This window comes from Ailuropoda melanoleuca, chromosome 3 (genome assembly GCF_002007445.2).
Source record: "Ailuropoda melanoleuca isolate Jingjing chromosome 3, ASM200744v2, whole genome shotgun sequence".
NCBI classification, from domain to species: domain Eukaryota; kingdom Metazoa; phylum Chordata; class Mammalia; order Carnivora; family Ursidae; genus Ailuropoda; species Ailuropoda melanoleuca.
Window position 1 is genome coordinate 26,594,596 of NC_048220.1, and position 14,869 is coordinate 26,609,464.

Sequence of the window (14,869 nt, forward strand, 5' to 3'; positions counted from 1 at the left end):
CTACAGAAGTAGACTATATGTGATAAAAAAGGAAGAAGAAACCATTTGACGGTCGACTATATACATACTTAATGTAATTTAAAAATATGCATTCACCATTTTATAAAAAAATTACTCCCCCCAAATATTTAAAAACTTCAGTAAACTCACGTATTTGCCCAAGAAAGGCAGAATATTCTCATAGTTCTTTTACCAAACCAACATGAGAAAACCAACATGAATCCAACATCAAGAACAAAATTTTATGTTCCTGTGTCCCTGAAAGACTATTCCAATTAAAAGCCACCAGCACCCTTTCCTGACATCAGTATGAATTCTTCCCCTGAGCATTTTCATTTCATCCTTGCTAAAACACTAAAGACCTTCAAAGTACCTGAATCTGCTCTAAGACATCTCGCTGCATTTCTACTGCCATATGATAGACATCATGGTCCGAGCTATTATACATTACAGCATTCTGGAACATCAGCATAATATCACGCTGAAATTCAGCTGTGCTGCGGATCAGTCCATTTTCAATGTTTTTCTTAATAGTTGACAAATCCATAGGCCTAAAAACAAAACAACAGCAGCAACAGGTAAATGGAGGGGAAGAGGACTCAACTGGATCCAAATATATTAATACCATACATATCTTCTCGTGCATACCCTTAGTCTTAGCTGCCAGGACTGAAATGACAATCCCTCCTCACCCCACAACATGCACTTAATCCAAAAACCAAAGTCAACCTTTGTAATAAGTACTGGCTAAAAAAGGTAATAAAGAGGGTTAATTCTTTTGTACTATCTTTGGTGATCCAGCCACTGAAATGATCAATTTACCACATGGTCACCTTTACTCACATCAAAAACACTTGCTTTAAACATACCATCTAAAGTAAAAATCCACTAAGACTGAACAACTTTCAAATTCAGGCAAGTCAGCATGCTGAAAGGATAATGGCTTACCTCTGTACAATGCTATGGTAGCCAGGTGCTATATCATCTGTAACAGGCTGCAGGAAGACATTGGCATATCTGTCCAAAAAGAGTAAGGTGCAATTACTGACTTATCCTTCAGAAGCACAGGTGAGGGAACCTGATTTAAGTAGCTGAAGGTTGTAAAAGTCAACGCCACCAATCCCACATAAAACCACCCAGGCTTTTTTCTAGTCACTAAAACGGAGGAGGAGCAGGAGAAAATATTCCTACTGATTGGTAAAACTCACCTATGATTAGCTGCAGCTCTCCATACAAGCATGATAGCTTTCTTCCAAATTTTCTGTGCCTGAATAGCTTCCTGATCTTCACTACAGACAGAGCTGAAATAAAAGAAGCAAAGGAGTCCCATTAGGCATAAGTCCAAAAAATAAAAAAAATTTTAAAAAATCCTAATCATTTCTTGTCAACTATTAGTTCCAGGCCAAGAAAGGGAAGATGAAGACTGAAGAAAAAGGTCGTCGCCTACTTCTCACCTTCACTGTCTTGACCTCAAAGAAGAATCTCAGATACTCACAACTGTGAAGACGCAGGGCTGCTGGGGATGGAGTCTGCCAGTGTATGGGACTGCAGAGTAGCATTGTGAATGCTAAAGCCATCATCACTCTCGCTCACAGGGGGTTCATTATCCATTTCTGACAAATAGCCTTCTCCTTGATCTTCTTCCTTAGCCTCCTCTAGGCTGGCCGCTTCACTGACTCCATCTTCCTCCTCATCCTCACCTGGGGCATCCTTAGACACAGTGTGCTCCGGTCAACAAATGCAAGCAAAGCTATCCAGCAAAGCGTCATTAAACATGGTCTTTTGGGTTAGATCAGTTCTAGAAAATGGCCTCATGCTGCTTCCTGACTGAGCCCCCTATCACTTACACTACCATCTACGTACACTCACTGATCAAGTAATATAGAACCTGGACAAAGAATAAGACCCAGGATCTTTTTTAAAAGGAAGGAAAAAAAAGCTACTTACTTAAGACTAAGCTAAGAGGCGTTCCTTCTTTCCCCTTGCTCTTGAGAGAACTCTGACCCTGGATACAAAGTTATCAAAAATAGTTTTTATTTCGCATCTCCTCTGATGGAGCAAGCTCACATCGCATTACTTTAAATCTGTTAATTTCCACTACTTTAGTAATTCTAAAAAGAAAATTCTGGATAATTTTCTTTGGATAGTGTAACTAATAATCTGATTTCTTATATACTCTCCCTGACTCTGGCATCCCTATTTACTCCAAATCACTCTGGAGGTATCAAAGCTTTATTGTGCATTATATGCAAAAGAAAGCTCTGTGTGATGCTCATGAACTCTTTCAGATGGGAAGCACATGTGGCCACAGTACTGCCAGTATGCCTAAATGTCCACTGCAATTTTTCCCCATGGAACTCCTTAATCAGTCTCATCTCAGAGAATAAGATGCACGTTTACTATAATTCATTAAAAAGGTAGTGCTATCAGGAAATCTAGTCACACAGCAAGAGGAATAAAGAAAAGTCTGAAATACCTTTATCTGGCTTCCAAAAATAGTCCCTGATTCTTCTTTCAATGAGTCTGCAGAGGAGAGAAAGACTACCTGAAGATTTTTCCACCTCAGCCTCCCCCTTCCTATGGACAATAATCCCCTGCAGCTCTCCTTTCCATGCTGACCTATTCTACCTCCTCTACTTGCCCACAACCCACAATCCCTCAGAAGCCAAAGCAAAGGATTTCAAGTTAGTTACAGAGTACAGATTTCCTGGCCTTATTATTTACCTGACATTTCAAACTTGTGCTGAGCCTCTGCCTCTAAAGGATCTTCGATGGGATTGGAGCCATGTGATGGAGACAACATGCTTTCAGGGGATGCCTGAAGACCAAAAAGAATAAATACCCTAAATACTGATATATCACTTCTGCTGATACAAGTTTATTTTTCAATGACAAGACTACAGAAGAAGTTCTAAGTCCTACCCATGTAACAGGAATCTAATGGTCACCTTACAAGTAATGGGATAAGCATATACAGCAATAATCACAGCTGTGGGCTTTGGACACATCAACCATGTGAGAATTCAGGAACGCAAGAGGAAAACCCATGGCGTGAACAGTCCCTTCTTACCTAAGGTATAACCCTTCATCCTCCCAGCCCCTGATTTTAAATACCTCTGTCTTCACAGTTGTAAGTGCAGTCTCATCGCCTTTCCCACTGGAAACATCTGCTTCAGTCATCTCTCCAGTGGCAATACTTCTGGGTTCCTCATCTAAGTCCTGACTCCTGAGTGCTGGTGGCTCCATACTTGTGGCTGGAACAACTCCAGCTACTATTTCAGGACCCGAGAGGCCTTGTTCTGGTTCTGCAGGCTCCATTTTAATCTCAACACTGGGCTCCCTGATGTCTACCAGTTCATGGATTCCTTTGTTTTCTGTTTCCTCAAAGTCCAGCCTTTCTTGCTTGACTGTCATCTCTGGTGCAGGGAGAGATACTGGCTTGTCCCGCTCCTGCTGGATAGGGTGCTCCCAGGGGCCAGGTAGGGACTGGGGATCATCATTCTCTTCACAGAATGACAGTGCCGCTTCTACTGCTGCCACATCCAGCACTTCAGGATGATCATCTACCTGTCCCATAATACATACACCGTTGAAGTCACAGAAATAAGCCCAAGTCCCTCAATTCTGTTATACCAAATGAGATGGCCTCAATCTGTAGCTTCTCTCTCCATCTTCTCCATATAGTAGAAGCAACCAATGGACAGGCACCTGTCCTGAGCAAAGCAGTAACACAGAGATGGCTGGGGAGATGACCAATGTGTGCACCAAAGGGCTTTGGGACTAAGGAGATGCGAGATGGGAAGAAGTAGAACTGTTTGTTTATGTAATTTCTACTACAAGAAACAAGGAGAGGCTGAGGAGAGACGCCTATGTAGGACTCATGAGAGATTCTTTTGGGCTTTGCTGAATAGTTACCTTGTCCTCAATGATGGCAATGATGTCTCCAACAGTCTCAAAGTCCAGCTCTTCACCTGTGTAGGACACAGCAATATCCATCTTCTCAGCCAGATCTAAATCTTCCTTCCCATCTATACTGGGAGCCTTTGATCCCCCAGGGGCCTCTGCTACCCCTGATCGGAAACACTCTTCTTTGATAGAATTGATGATCATGGAAATTTCGCTGCTATCCATGGAAACAGTCACAGTATGTGGGTCCCCCACAGCCTCCATGGGGACACAAGTGTCAGGCTGACTCACTGAATAATAGGAAGAGAAATGCATTTCAAAACCTCATTTGACACCAAGTGACCACCTGGAGATCAACCAAGGCTATAGACAGATGTCAAGTACCCACACATTCAAGCTCAAAAAAGTTATCTTAGATCTACATCTCTGTATGTTTTCTTGTCCCCAGTTTTATCTAGCAAGTAGGGTGAGAATACATTCTCAAGTTCACTCATATTTGTACACTTAGCCCTTTTCCCCCCAAAACATAAATGCCCACCCACATCTTCTCAAATTCTTGTTTTTCTAAGGATAAAGATGGCACATGTCCACGGAGAACAGAACAGAAGCATTTGAATTGGAGTTGATGCTCTTAGGTCAGCTTTCTCTAACTGAAGCTCAAGATGAAATTTTGGACCTAGTGGCTGCTCAGGGCGTGGGTCAGGGACGCACCTGGAGCTACACTCTCAGGAGTGGAGACAGCCGGAGCAGAGGATGGTGCTGGCAGCGCAGGCATCATGACAATGGTAGCCTGGGACACAGATTCTACAGGGGGTGGCACAAGTTTAACTGGAGGTTCACTGGCAACAGTAGTGAAGGAAGCAAGAGGAGTGGTGAACTGTGTAGGACCAGCTTCTAAAAGCCGGGAAAGAGTGGGAGCACCTAACAGACAAAGAGGTATACAAAATGAGGTAAGAGGAAAGCATGTGAACAAGAAGCAATAGCCACTTTAAGACTCAACCAAGAAAATTTCTAGTCTCAAAGAATGAAAGGAATTCTTCTATTGAATAAGCTCATTACCTATATCCTTACTTTTTCCAAACTTACTAATAAAGATCTTCTAAGTTAGGAATGACCCAAAGCACTAGAACACACAATGTGTGTGAAAAATTGGTGGTAATTTTTCCCCAGAAGAAAATTAAACAGTAACAACAAAACCACAAAAAACTGGTATGAATAATCTGTCACTTCTGCAGTTAAGCATGCTTTAAACCACCCAAATTCAACACCATTCAAATATCCATATCTAAGGTTTGAGATTTTGTAAAGCTTTTTTTTCTTGCTTTACTTTCTCTATCTCACTTAATTCTCATGACATCCTTGTGAAAAAAAATTCCTTTTATTAATTAACACTGCAATTAATAAAAGAGCAAATTGAGGTTCACGAGTTAAATCATCTATCCAAGGCCACAAAACCAGTATTTGGCACACCTGACATTTAAATCAAGTTCTCTGGCTCCAAATCTCAATCCCCTGTACTATAACCTCAGGTATCTCTAGCACCTCTCCATAATTTCGCAAGCCCCAGGGAAGCAGCTTCACTACTAACTTCACTCTTCTTCTCATCAATAGCTATGCTGTGGTCATGCAGAGCTATCAGTACTTTGAAGACAAGAATGGATTTACAATCTGGGCCACTATGTGGTTTAACAGGTGAAGTAGCGCCAAAGAAAGGTGAACTTCACATCTATGATTGACAGTTGCTTACTACTGAAGGCCGGAAACCAAAGACAGTCAATACTATGATCAACACCTGTGAAGTAAAGTAGGTAACGGAAAAGTGTTGACTTACCTGAGGCAGCAGGGGAGGCCGCAACAGTGTTGGGTGTTTGCTGCATTTCCCCACCATGTATCATGGGAAGAACCCCGCCTACCTCCAGGAGGACACCTGTACTGTTCAAGTGGCCAGAAGCCACAGCCATTTCACTCTCATTGACCTACCAGGGAAGAATAGAGGTGAAGGCTACACTCAAGCTTTCTTTTACTACCACTTCCCAAAAAAAAGCTCCAGCAGTTGACCAAACTTCATGAAGTTAATATCCAAAGAGAATAATTTCAGACCAAAGGGAAGCTCTAATTTTTAAAACTTACTTGACAAGAGTTCTCTGGAGAAGAGAACTGAAATAATTGTGGTTTCAGGTAACTCAGGACCCAAGGATACTATCAACTTACTGGTTTTTTGTTTCTGTTTTTGTTTTTTAAATTAACATTTAAAATTAGGAGATCTCTTTCTCTTTTGAACTTTTTTTTTTTCCATGTCATATTTTAGGTCCCAGGTACTCCCTTCCAAAGTACTAAATCACCACAGCTCTCAAACACCCACAGAAGTCTCCATACCAGTCTGGGGCTAGTAGGCAGGAGGCTGCCCTTCTTCAAGAGCTCTGACAGCAGAGGGGAGGGGGGTGGAGTTGCTTTCTGTCCAAGCATCTTTTTCTGGGGTGAATCATCTGTTACTGGGGTCATGGGGGCTTCTAAGGGTGCAGAGCCTGGAGGAAGGGTGTCAGGAATCCCAGGAAACGAGGTGACTGGGGTACTCGGCAAAGTCCCAGGGGTTACCTAAGAGACAACAGAGAACCTTTATCTGACTTCTCAAACTCTGGAAGGTTCCCTACTAATCTGGATGGGTTAGTGTGTCTAACTATTACTTTATTAGTCCTGAGTGAAATTGCCCAGAAACCCTCTACCCATCCTGCTCTCAGCCACTCCTTTCTTCCCCCAGTTTTTTCTCTTCCACCCACTCAAACCCACAATGACCCAAACATTCCACCTAATCTGCCTTTTACAATCTGCTTAATCACTACCAATATTCTGTTTATAAGAAAACTATCGCTTACTTCCACAGGAATTTTATAAGACTAGTTTACTTATAAACAACTCCTTAACGTAATATTTTACCTATCTCCCAAAAGGTCAAAAGGCTCAACATTTTTAGGTCCATCCTTATCTTAGAGCACAGAACATGGTAAATTAAGTCTTTAGCATTCAGACCAAGAGAGGAAAATGCCTCTAGGCCAAAAGTGGTTTCCTCATCACTCAGCTCTCTGCTGGCTTATTGCCCCTTTGCTGATCAATTCCTGCAGATGAAAATATACTCACTCCAGAGGTGGCCTCTTCCATAGTGGTTGCAGTCAAGTCTCCAAGTGGATAATCACCTCCTGGGGAGGCAGAATCTATAGGAGAGCGGACCATCACAGTGGGTAATCTCCGAGGGGGTGTTTTTACTGCTTGACGAGCTAGAACATAAAAGACAACCATTATTACTAAGTCTTCAAGATTAAATAAATGAAAGTAGACACTACTCTGTTACATTATAACAAAGGATAAATGGGAAGGTTGCATAATTAAAGCAGCATTATGAGTCTGGATTAGAAATCTTTAACACTTCTGGAAGATAGGTAACTTTTTAAACTCGTTTTTCCTAAGTGTAATTCTTACACTAAGCAAACTCACGGAACTATCTCAAAGGGACCTGAAGTAGGAAAGTGGTTTAAACAGTCCTCAATGTCCTCTTCAACAAGTTATTAAGTTTCTGCTTTTAACAAGGCGAGGAAAGATCTCGCTGGGTGGCTCAGAGCATGTATTCCTAGGCTTACAAACACTTAAGTTCTTACCCAATGAGTGGGCTATTCTTAAATCTCCTCACAGAGCTTTGAATTCTAAAAACTTAATGATGTTCAACATCTATATTATAAAGCCTTTGTATCCTAAAAGGACTCGAAGTCTAGTGAGAACTGAGCAGAACTCATTTTCCAACAATTTCTTCCTGGATATAAAAGGATGTTTTTACACTGGTAAAGAGGACACAGAAGAGTGCACAAGTAAATCGGCATCAATGGATTCTATCTTACAACGTAGTCTTCAACTGTTACTAGCATGCAGTACTGTATAGTTAAATTGTTAAACAGAGTCACAAGGTTCGGCTTACCCTGATATGCAGCATCCGTAGCCTTCCTCTTTACTTCAGCCTCCTCTTCCTCCAATTTCTTTTTCCTAAAGAGGGAAGTAAGAGTAAGATCCTAGCCAGCTCTAGTTCCTCCGTAGGTCACAGTGCCCTCACAAGGAAATTTTTTGCCAGGCTAGCACTTTCTGGAGGAAAGGCCTAAAAAAGAATCCTTACCAGCAGAATAGGAAATGTTTTTTTAAATTTTTTTAAGATTTCACTTTTAGGTAATCTCTATACCCAATGTGGGGCTCGAACCCACAACCCCAAGATCAAGAGTTGCAACCTCTGACTGGCCAGCCAGGCACCCCCAAAATGGGAAAATTTTTAGTGTACTGCCTAACTACCAGTTCTTCATAGGCAAACCCACCTTTCAAGCTATAACTAAGTTATGTCTTCACATGGAAATATTCCATCACATTACCTTCTACAACTCACTGCCCCCTCCCAGCTACTAGGCCACTCTGCAGCTTTTCCCTTCCAGAATCACTCAAGTCTAAAGAGATGGCAAATGGAGGAGATAAGCCAGACTACTTAAGGTGAAAAGGCGGTAAAACAAGAGAAAGGTGTACAAAAGGAAGAACAATATAACCCACATCACAATGTCATTGCAAAGCTCATCCAGTTTGCTGTCCATGTGCCCAGCTTGAATTAGTTCTGCATCTCTTTTCAGCCGTCTAGAAAGAGAAATAAGTTAACTGGGTTTTTTGGTCAAAAAATTCTGACCAGTTTAAGAAGTCAGCCCTTTTGGTCTCTCCCAACCACTTAGTATTCTCTCTGATAAGTACCTGTATTTTTCTTGGGTTTCCTTTATCACTTTCTTTAGTTCCTCAACTCGTTCAGCAGTCAATTTCCGAACAATGACATCTTCAACTGTTTCGACCACTTCTCCCTTTTCACCCCGTTTCCGTCTGTAGAAAATTTAAAAACAAACACATACATTTGAATAAGAGAACATCTGTTCTCACTCCAAATTGCTTTCTTTGAGTCTCTCCACCATTTAACCATAGACAGCTTCTGCTCTATTTTTAATCACCCAGTAATAGTAATAGATATAAACCAGACTTCCTCAGTGAACATTTTCCACTAAAGAGATGGGGCTTGAATGCCTGGCTTTGTACTCACTTTGGGGTCTCAGTGGTCTCTAGAAGCTCTGAGTACTGGGAAGCACAATGCTATGGGAAAAAAAGTAAAAAAATGATGAGCAAGCCTGGAAAGGAGCAACCTTTCAAAGTTTTACCATATCAGACTAAGGCTTAGCGAGAAAAACTACATTTTCTAGGAGGGCAAATTACTCTGCAGTCATATCAGTTAAAAATATTCAATACCAGGGGGCACCTGGGTGGCTCAGCTGGTTAAGCATCTGTCTTCAGCTCAGGTTATGATCCCAGCTCAGGTCCTGGGATCGAGTCCCACATCAGGCTCCCTGCTCAGCAGAATCTGCTTCTCCCTCTACCCCTCCCCACTGCTCGTGCTGTCTCTCTCAAATAAATAAAATCTTTAAAAAAAAAAAAAAAAAACACCAAAAAACTCAATACCAGGACAGAGAAAAGGAGTCTTCTGACCTAGAATTCGTATATTTGGGGAAAAACAACCCAAAAGCCAATATTTATAGTTAATATGTACCGAGTAATTACCATATGCAAGGCACTATGCTAAGTGCTTTATACGTGTTACCTTGACTAAAACTTTACATCATGAAGCAACTTTTATCTCTACTTTACGAATGAGAAAACAGAATCGCGGTCCAAAGATTCTAAGTGAAGTCACATTAAACCCAGATCTTCTAACTCCCAAGCTTAGACTCTTACATGTTATGTTACACAGATAAGAAAAGTTTATAACATGAACACACATGGCAACAGTGTGTTGATTGGCAAACAGTGGGAAAAATGAAAAGGTATTCTCAACTATGCTTCCTCTTCAAGGTATAAAAGCCTTGTGATTAAAGGGCAGGGCCTGGAAGAGAACCCACTTCACATCTCTAAGACTGCTCTAAAAGAGCACTAGCTTGGGAACTTACTTTTTGAGAGAACCAGTCTGGAGGGCGGCCAGGTTCTGCAAACGGCTTGATTGCTCTGCTAACTGATACCCTAAGCAAAATGAGAAAAGCCTATTACACACTAAATAGGAAGAAAAAAAAGGGTGGTGGGGGGAGGTATGCTAAGAGTTCAAGGTTTGGAGTACAAAATTTAGAATGATAAACTGCCACCAGGAAGTATTCTGAAATATGTGACAATGGAAAATGACACAACCACTTAAAATTCATTTAGAGGGGAGACCCCTGGGTGGCTCATTTGATTAAGTGTCTGCCTTTGGCTCCCGAGTTATGATCCCAGGGTCCTGGGTTCGAGCCCCACATCAGGCTCCTTGCTTAGTGAGGAGCCTTGCTTCTCCCCCTAAACCTCCTGTGCTTGTGCTGACAAATTAAAAAAAGGGGGGGGGCACCTGGGTGGCACAGCAGTTAAGCGTCTGCCTTCGGCTCAGGACGTGATCCCGGCGTTATGGGATCAAGCCCCACATCAGGCTCCTCCGCTGGAAGCCTGCTTCTTCCTCTCCCACTCCCCCTGCTTGTGTTCCCTCTCCTCGCTGGCTGTCTCTATCTCTGTCGAATAAATAAATAAAAAATCTTTAAAAAAAAAAATTCATTCAGAGGGAATGAATCATTGTGAAACAATTTTTTTTGTTTTTTAAGATTTTATTTATTCATTTGAGACAGAGAGAGAGGCAGAGAGAGCACGTGGGGCTTGATCCCAGGATCTGGAGATCATGACCCGAGCTGAAGGCAGACACCCAACCATCTGAGCCACCCAGGGGCCCTGAGAAACAGTTTTCCTAGGTGATGTATTTCCTGGGTGAAGTGAAGGTATTAGAACCTAGTACTATTATTAGAACCTAGTACTATTATAGAACCTATTATTATTTCTGTTCATTTGGGCAAGTATTTTTATGTTGATTTTGGTTCTTTTAGAAGAGATGTGTCTTTTGAAAAGCAATCTGTACTATATTCCAGAGTAAAAAGCTATCTTTCGATCCATTAATACAGCTCCTAGGAATATATTATTAAAAAATAACCTAACAAAGAAGGAAGTACCAAGAAGAAAGCACCATGAAGACTTGATCAGACTAACGAACAGTTAGGTTTTTCCTAAATGCCTGCAAGGGATGTTTAACGTATGGCATTTCACCTCTACAAAATGTTAAATAGACCATAAAAATAATTATAAAATGTATGTAGTTAAAAGGAAAACATGTACCACATAATATTAACAGAAAAAAAAATGACACAATTTTTTACTATGATGTAACCATACAACTGTTTAAAAGGTTGTAAATACAAAAAAAAAAAAAACAGGCAAAAATAAAAAAAGGACTAGAATGGGATCAAGGAAGAGTATGTGGCTTTAATTGTATCCATATTTATTTCTTTAAAAAGATCCAGTTTTCCTGGGGCGCCTGGGTGGCACAGCGGTTAAGCGTCTGCCTTCGGCTCAGGGCGTGATCCCGGAGTTATGGGATCGAGCCTCACATCAGGCTCCTCTGCTATGAGCCTGCTTCTTCTTCTCCCACTCCCCCTGCTTGTGTTCCCGCTCTCGCTGGCTGTCTCTCTCTCTCTCTAATAAATAAATAAAATCTTAAAAAAAAAAAAAAAAAGATCCAAAGACGGGCGTCTGGGTGGCTCAGTCAGTTGAGCGTCCAACTCTTGATTTCATCTCAGTTCTTGGTCTGAGGGATCTGAGATTGAGCCCTCCGCTGAGCTCAGAGCCTGCCTGAGATTCTCTTTCTCCCTCTGCTCCTTTCCCTGCTCATATGCGCTCACTCAATCTCTCTCAAATAAATAAAATTTTTAAATCTTGAAAAAGATCCAAAAAAAGTATGACAAAATATTAAGATTTATTAAATCCAGGCTGGGTACATGGATACTCTATATATTATTCTCCACACTTCTCTATGTGGTTGAAAAACTATGTAACTTTATTTTTTTAATGACTTTATTATTTTATTGGGGGGTGGGGAGAGAAAGAGTGTAAGTTGGGGGAAGGGACAGAGGGACAGGTAGAAGCAGGCTCCTTGCTGAGCAGGGAGCCCGACGCGGGGCTCGATTCCAGGACTCCGAGACCATGACCCAAGCTAAAGGCAGACACTTAACCAACTGAGCCACCCAGGAGCCCCAAAAAGCTACGTAACTTTAGAAAGAAAAATGTTTTTAAATTTCGTGTTGAGATAATGGTATTACACAGCTCTTTTCCTTTATAAATTAAATAATTATATGGTTAGCTAACAGCAAAAAATAAAGTTTGATCCATAATTTACACCTTAGACCAAGAAAAGCCCCAAATGAATCAACAATTTAAATATTAAAAAAAAAATTTAACCATGAAAGTACTAGAAGAAATCACAGAATTATTTTATAATCTCAGACTAGGGTAGAACTTCCTAAATAGATCACAAAATCTAGGAACTGTTAAAAAAATTAATAAGTAAACTACATTTTAAAAGTCTATGTGGGGGGGCGCCTGGGTGGCACAGCGGTTAAGCGTCTGCCTTCAGCTCAGGGCGTGATCCCGGCGTTCTGGGATCGAGTCCCACATCAGGCTTCTCTGCTATGAGCCTGCTTCTTCCTCTCCCACTCCCCCTGCTTGTGTTCCCTCTCTCGCTGGCTGTCTCTATCTCTGTCAAATAAATAAATAAAATCTTTAAAAAAAAAAAAAAAAAGTCTATGTGGGGCGCCTGGGTGGCACAGTAGTTAAGCGTCTGCCTTTGGCTCAAGGCATGATCCCAGCGTTCTGGGATCGAGTCCCACGTCGGGCTCCTCCACTGGGAGCCTGCTTCTTCCTCTCCCACTCCCCTGCCTGTGTTCCCTCTCTTGCTGGCTGTCTCTCTCTGTCTGTCAAATAAATAAATAAAATCTTTAAAATAAATAAATAAATAAAAGTCTTAATGTAAAAATGTTACCATAAGCAAAGACAAATAGCACACTTGTTTAAAAAAAATAAATGCATCTCATAGTTCAAACAAATGGCTAATCTCCCTAATGTATAATGAGTCCTCCCCCAATTAAAGACTAATAAGCAGAAAAATGGGAAAAAGCAGTTCACAAAAAAAAAATAAATACAAGTGGCTCTTTAACACAAGAAGATATTTAACTTCACTCACCATAAGATAAATGTAAATGAAAAGGATGACAACTATTTCTCACCTTTTACAATACTGTCAAAGATCAAAAATATCTAACAACCAGGACACAGAAAAAGAGGCATTCTGATATATTAACTGATGGGATTATAAATCGAAACAACCTCTGAGTAGGGCAATTTGAAATATTTATCAAACACTATGAACACATATATTCTTTGACCCAATAATTCTGCTTTCAGTTAGTATGTAACTATGCAAGGTTATATCTGTATTAGCAAATGTCCATTAATAGAGTACCAGTTGTTGTTGTTTCTTTTTTTAAGATTTTGTTTATTTGACAGAGAAAGAGAGCGCACACAAGCAGGGGGAGTGGGAGAGGGAGAAGCAGCCTCTCCCACTGCCCCCCCCAAAGGGACCCCAATGCAGGCTCCATCCAAGGATCCTGGGCATGACCCGAGCCAAAGGCAGATGCTTAACCAACTGAACCACCCAGGCACTCCTAGAGTACCAGAAAAAAAAAAGAAACAGTACCAGGGATACCTGGGTGGCTCAGTCGGTTAAGCGTCTGCCTTTGGCTCAGGTCATGATCCCAGAGTCCTGGGATCTAGTCCTGCCTTGGGCTCCTTGCTCAGCAGGAAGCCTTGCCTCTACCTCTGCCCGCAGCTCCTCCCTGCTTGTATGCATGCGCTCTGACAANAAAAAAAAAAAAAACTAAAAAAAAAAAAAAAAAAAAATAGAGTACCAGTTAAATAAATTATGGTATATCTGCATCAATACCATGCAGCTGCTTAAAAAAAAGGAACGAGAGATTCATATATACTAAGTTAAAGTAAAGAAGAGAAGCAGTAGCAAGATAAAGAACAGTATGTATAGTATAAAACCATCTGTGTTTAAAAAGTAGGGGGAGAAAGAAAACATGTATTTGTTCACGTATATAAAACTAATGCTAGAGAAACACAAGTAATGAAACAAGTAATGAAACTCTAAGAAAACACTAACACTGGGAGATGAGGTATAGTGATGGAAGATACTGTACCATTTTGAATTTTGAAACTTATGACTTAGTACCTCCTCAGAAAAGAAAGAAATTTAAAATTTCAAAGTTGTTTTTTGTTTTTTTTTTTTAAAGATTTTATTTATTTATTTGACAGAGAGAGACACAGCCAGCAAGAAAGGAAACACAAGCAGGGGGAGTGGGAGAAGAAGCAGCAGGCTCCCAGCACAGAAGGGAGCCCCATGCGGGGCTAGTTCCCAGGACAATGGGATCAGGCCCTGGGCCAAAGGCAGACGCTTAATGACTGAGCCACCCAGGCGCCCCTAAAATTTCAAAGTTTTGGGGCACCTGGGTGGCTCAGTCAGTTAAGTGTCCAACTCTTGATTTCCACTCAGGTCATGATCTCAGGGTTGTGAGACTCAGCACTGTGTGGGGCTCCATGCTCTGTGCAGAGTCTGCATGTCCCTCTCCCTCTCCTTCTGCCCTTCCCCCCACTCACTCCCTCTCTAAATATTTTTTAAAAAATAAATAAAACTCCATTTTTACTTAAGTGTTCTTATACTATTTTTAATCTGATATTTATCAAATTAGTGTGATTCATTTTGTCCTGGGGTTTACCATTTAATTTGGTTCAAGAACAGCTATTACCTAGGATATCCAGATTTCACCTTTAAAAAGTTATTTGAGGGGGTGCCTGGGTGGCTCAGTTGGTTAAGCAGCTGCCTTCCCTAGGGTCATGATCTTGAGGTCCTGGGATGAAGGCCCACTGCTGAGCAGGGAGCCTGCCTCTCCAGGGACCCTGCTTGTTCGCTCTCTCTCTCTCTCAAATGAATAAATAAAATCTTAAAGAA

At 41.2% G+C, this 14,869-nt stretch overlaps 1 protein-coding gene across 6 annotated transcripts in view; it reads right to left on the bottom strand.

Annotated features, from left to right (window-relative positions):
- The window catches only part of BRD8 (bromodomain containing 8), a 33,140-nt gene that overhangs the window by 13,957 nt on the left and 4,314 nt on the right, over positions 1-14,869 (bottom strand). For 5 of the 6 annotated variants that reach the window (XM_034656067.1, XM_034656068.1, XM_034656070.1 and 2 more), the window contains exons 3-19: positions 9,909-9,978; positions 9,011-9,060; positions 8,674-8,796; positions 8,482-8,562; positions 7,871-7,935; positions 7,042-7,178; positions 6,283-6,501; positions 5,738-5,882; positions 4,618-4,827; positions 3,916-4,196; positions 3,115-3,567; positions 2,725-2,818; positions 2,477-2,523; positions 1,496-1,710; positions 1,209-1,301; positions 949-1,017; positions 374-551 (exon numbers count right to left, since the gene is read on the bottom strand). In XM_034656067.1, the coding sequence (XP_034511958.1) occupies positions 374-551; positions 949-1,017; positions 1,209-1,301; positions 1,496-1,710; positions 2,477-2,523; positions 2,725-2,818; positions 3,115-3,567; positions 3,916-4,196; positions 4,618-4,827; positions 5,738-5,882; positions 6,283-6,501; positions 7,042-7,178; positions 7,871-7,935; positions 8,482-8,562; positions 8,674-8,796; positions 9,011-9,060; positions 9,909-9,978 (2,530 nt within the window). The remainder of the gene's footprint in view (positions 1-373; positions 552-948; positions 1,018-1,208; positions 1,302-1,495; positions 1,711-2,476; positions 2,524-2,724; positions 2,819-3,114; positions 3,568-3,915; positions 4,197-4,617; positions 4,828-5,737; positions 5,883-6,282; positions 6,502-7,041; positions 7,179-7,870; positions 7,936-8,481; positions 8,563-8,673; positions 8,797-9,010; positions 9,061-9,908; positions 9,979-14,869) is intronic. The other variant, XM_011229279.3, reaches the window with a different exon arrangement.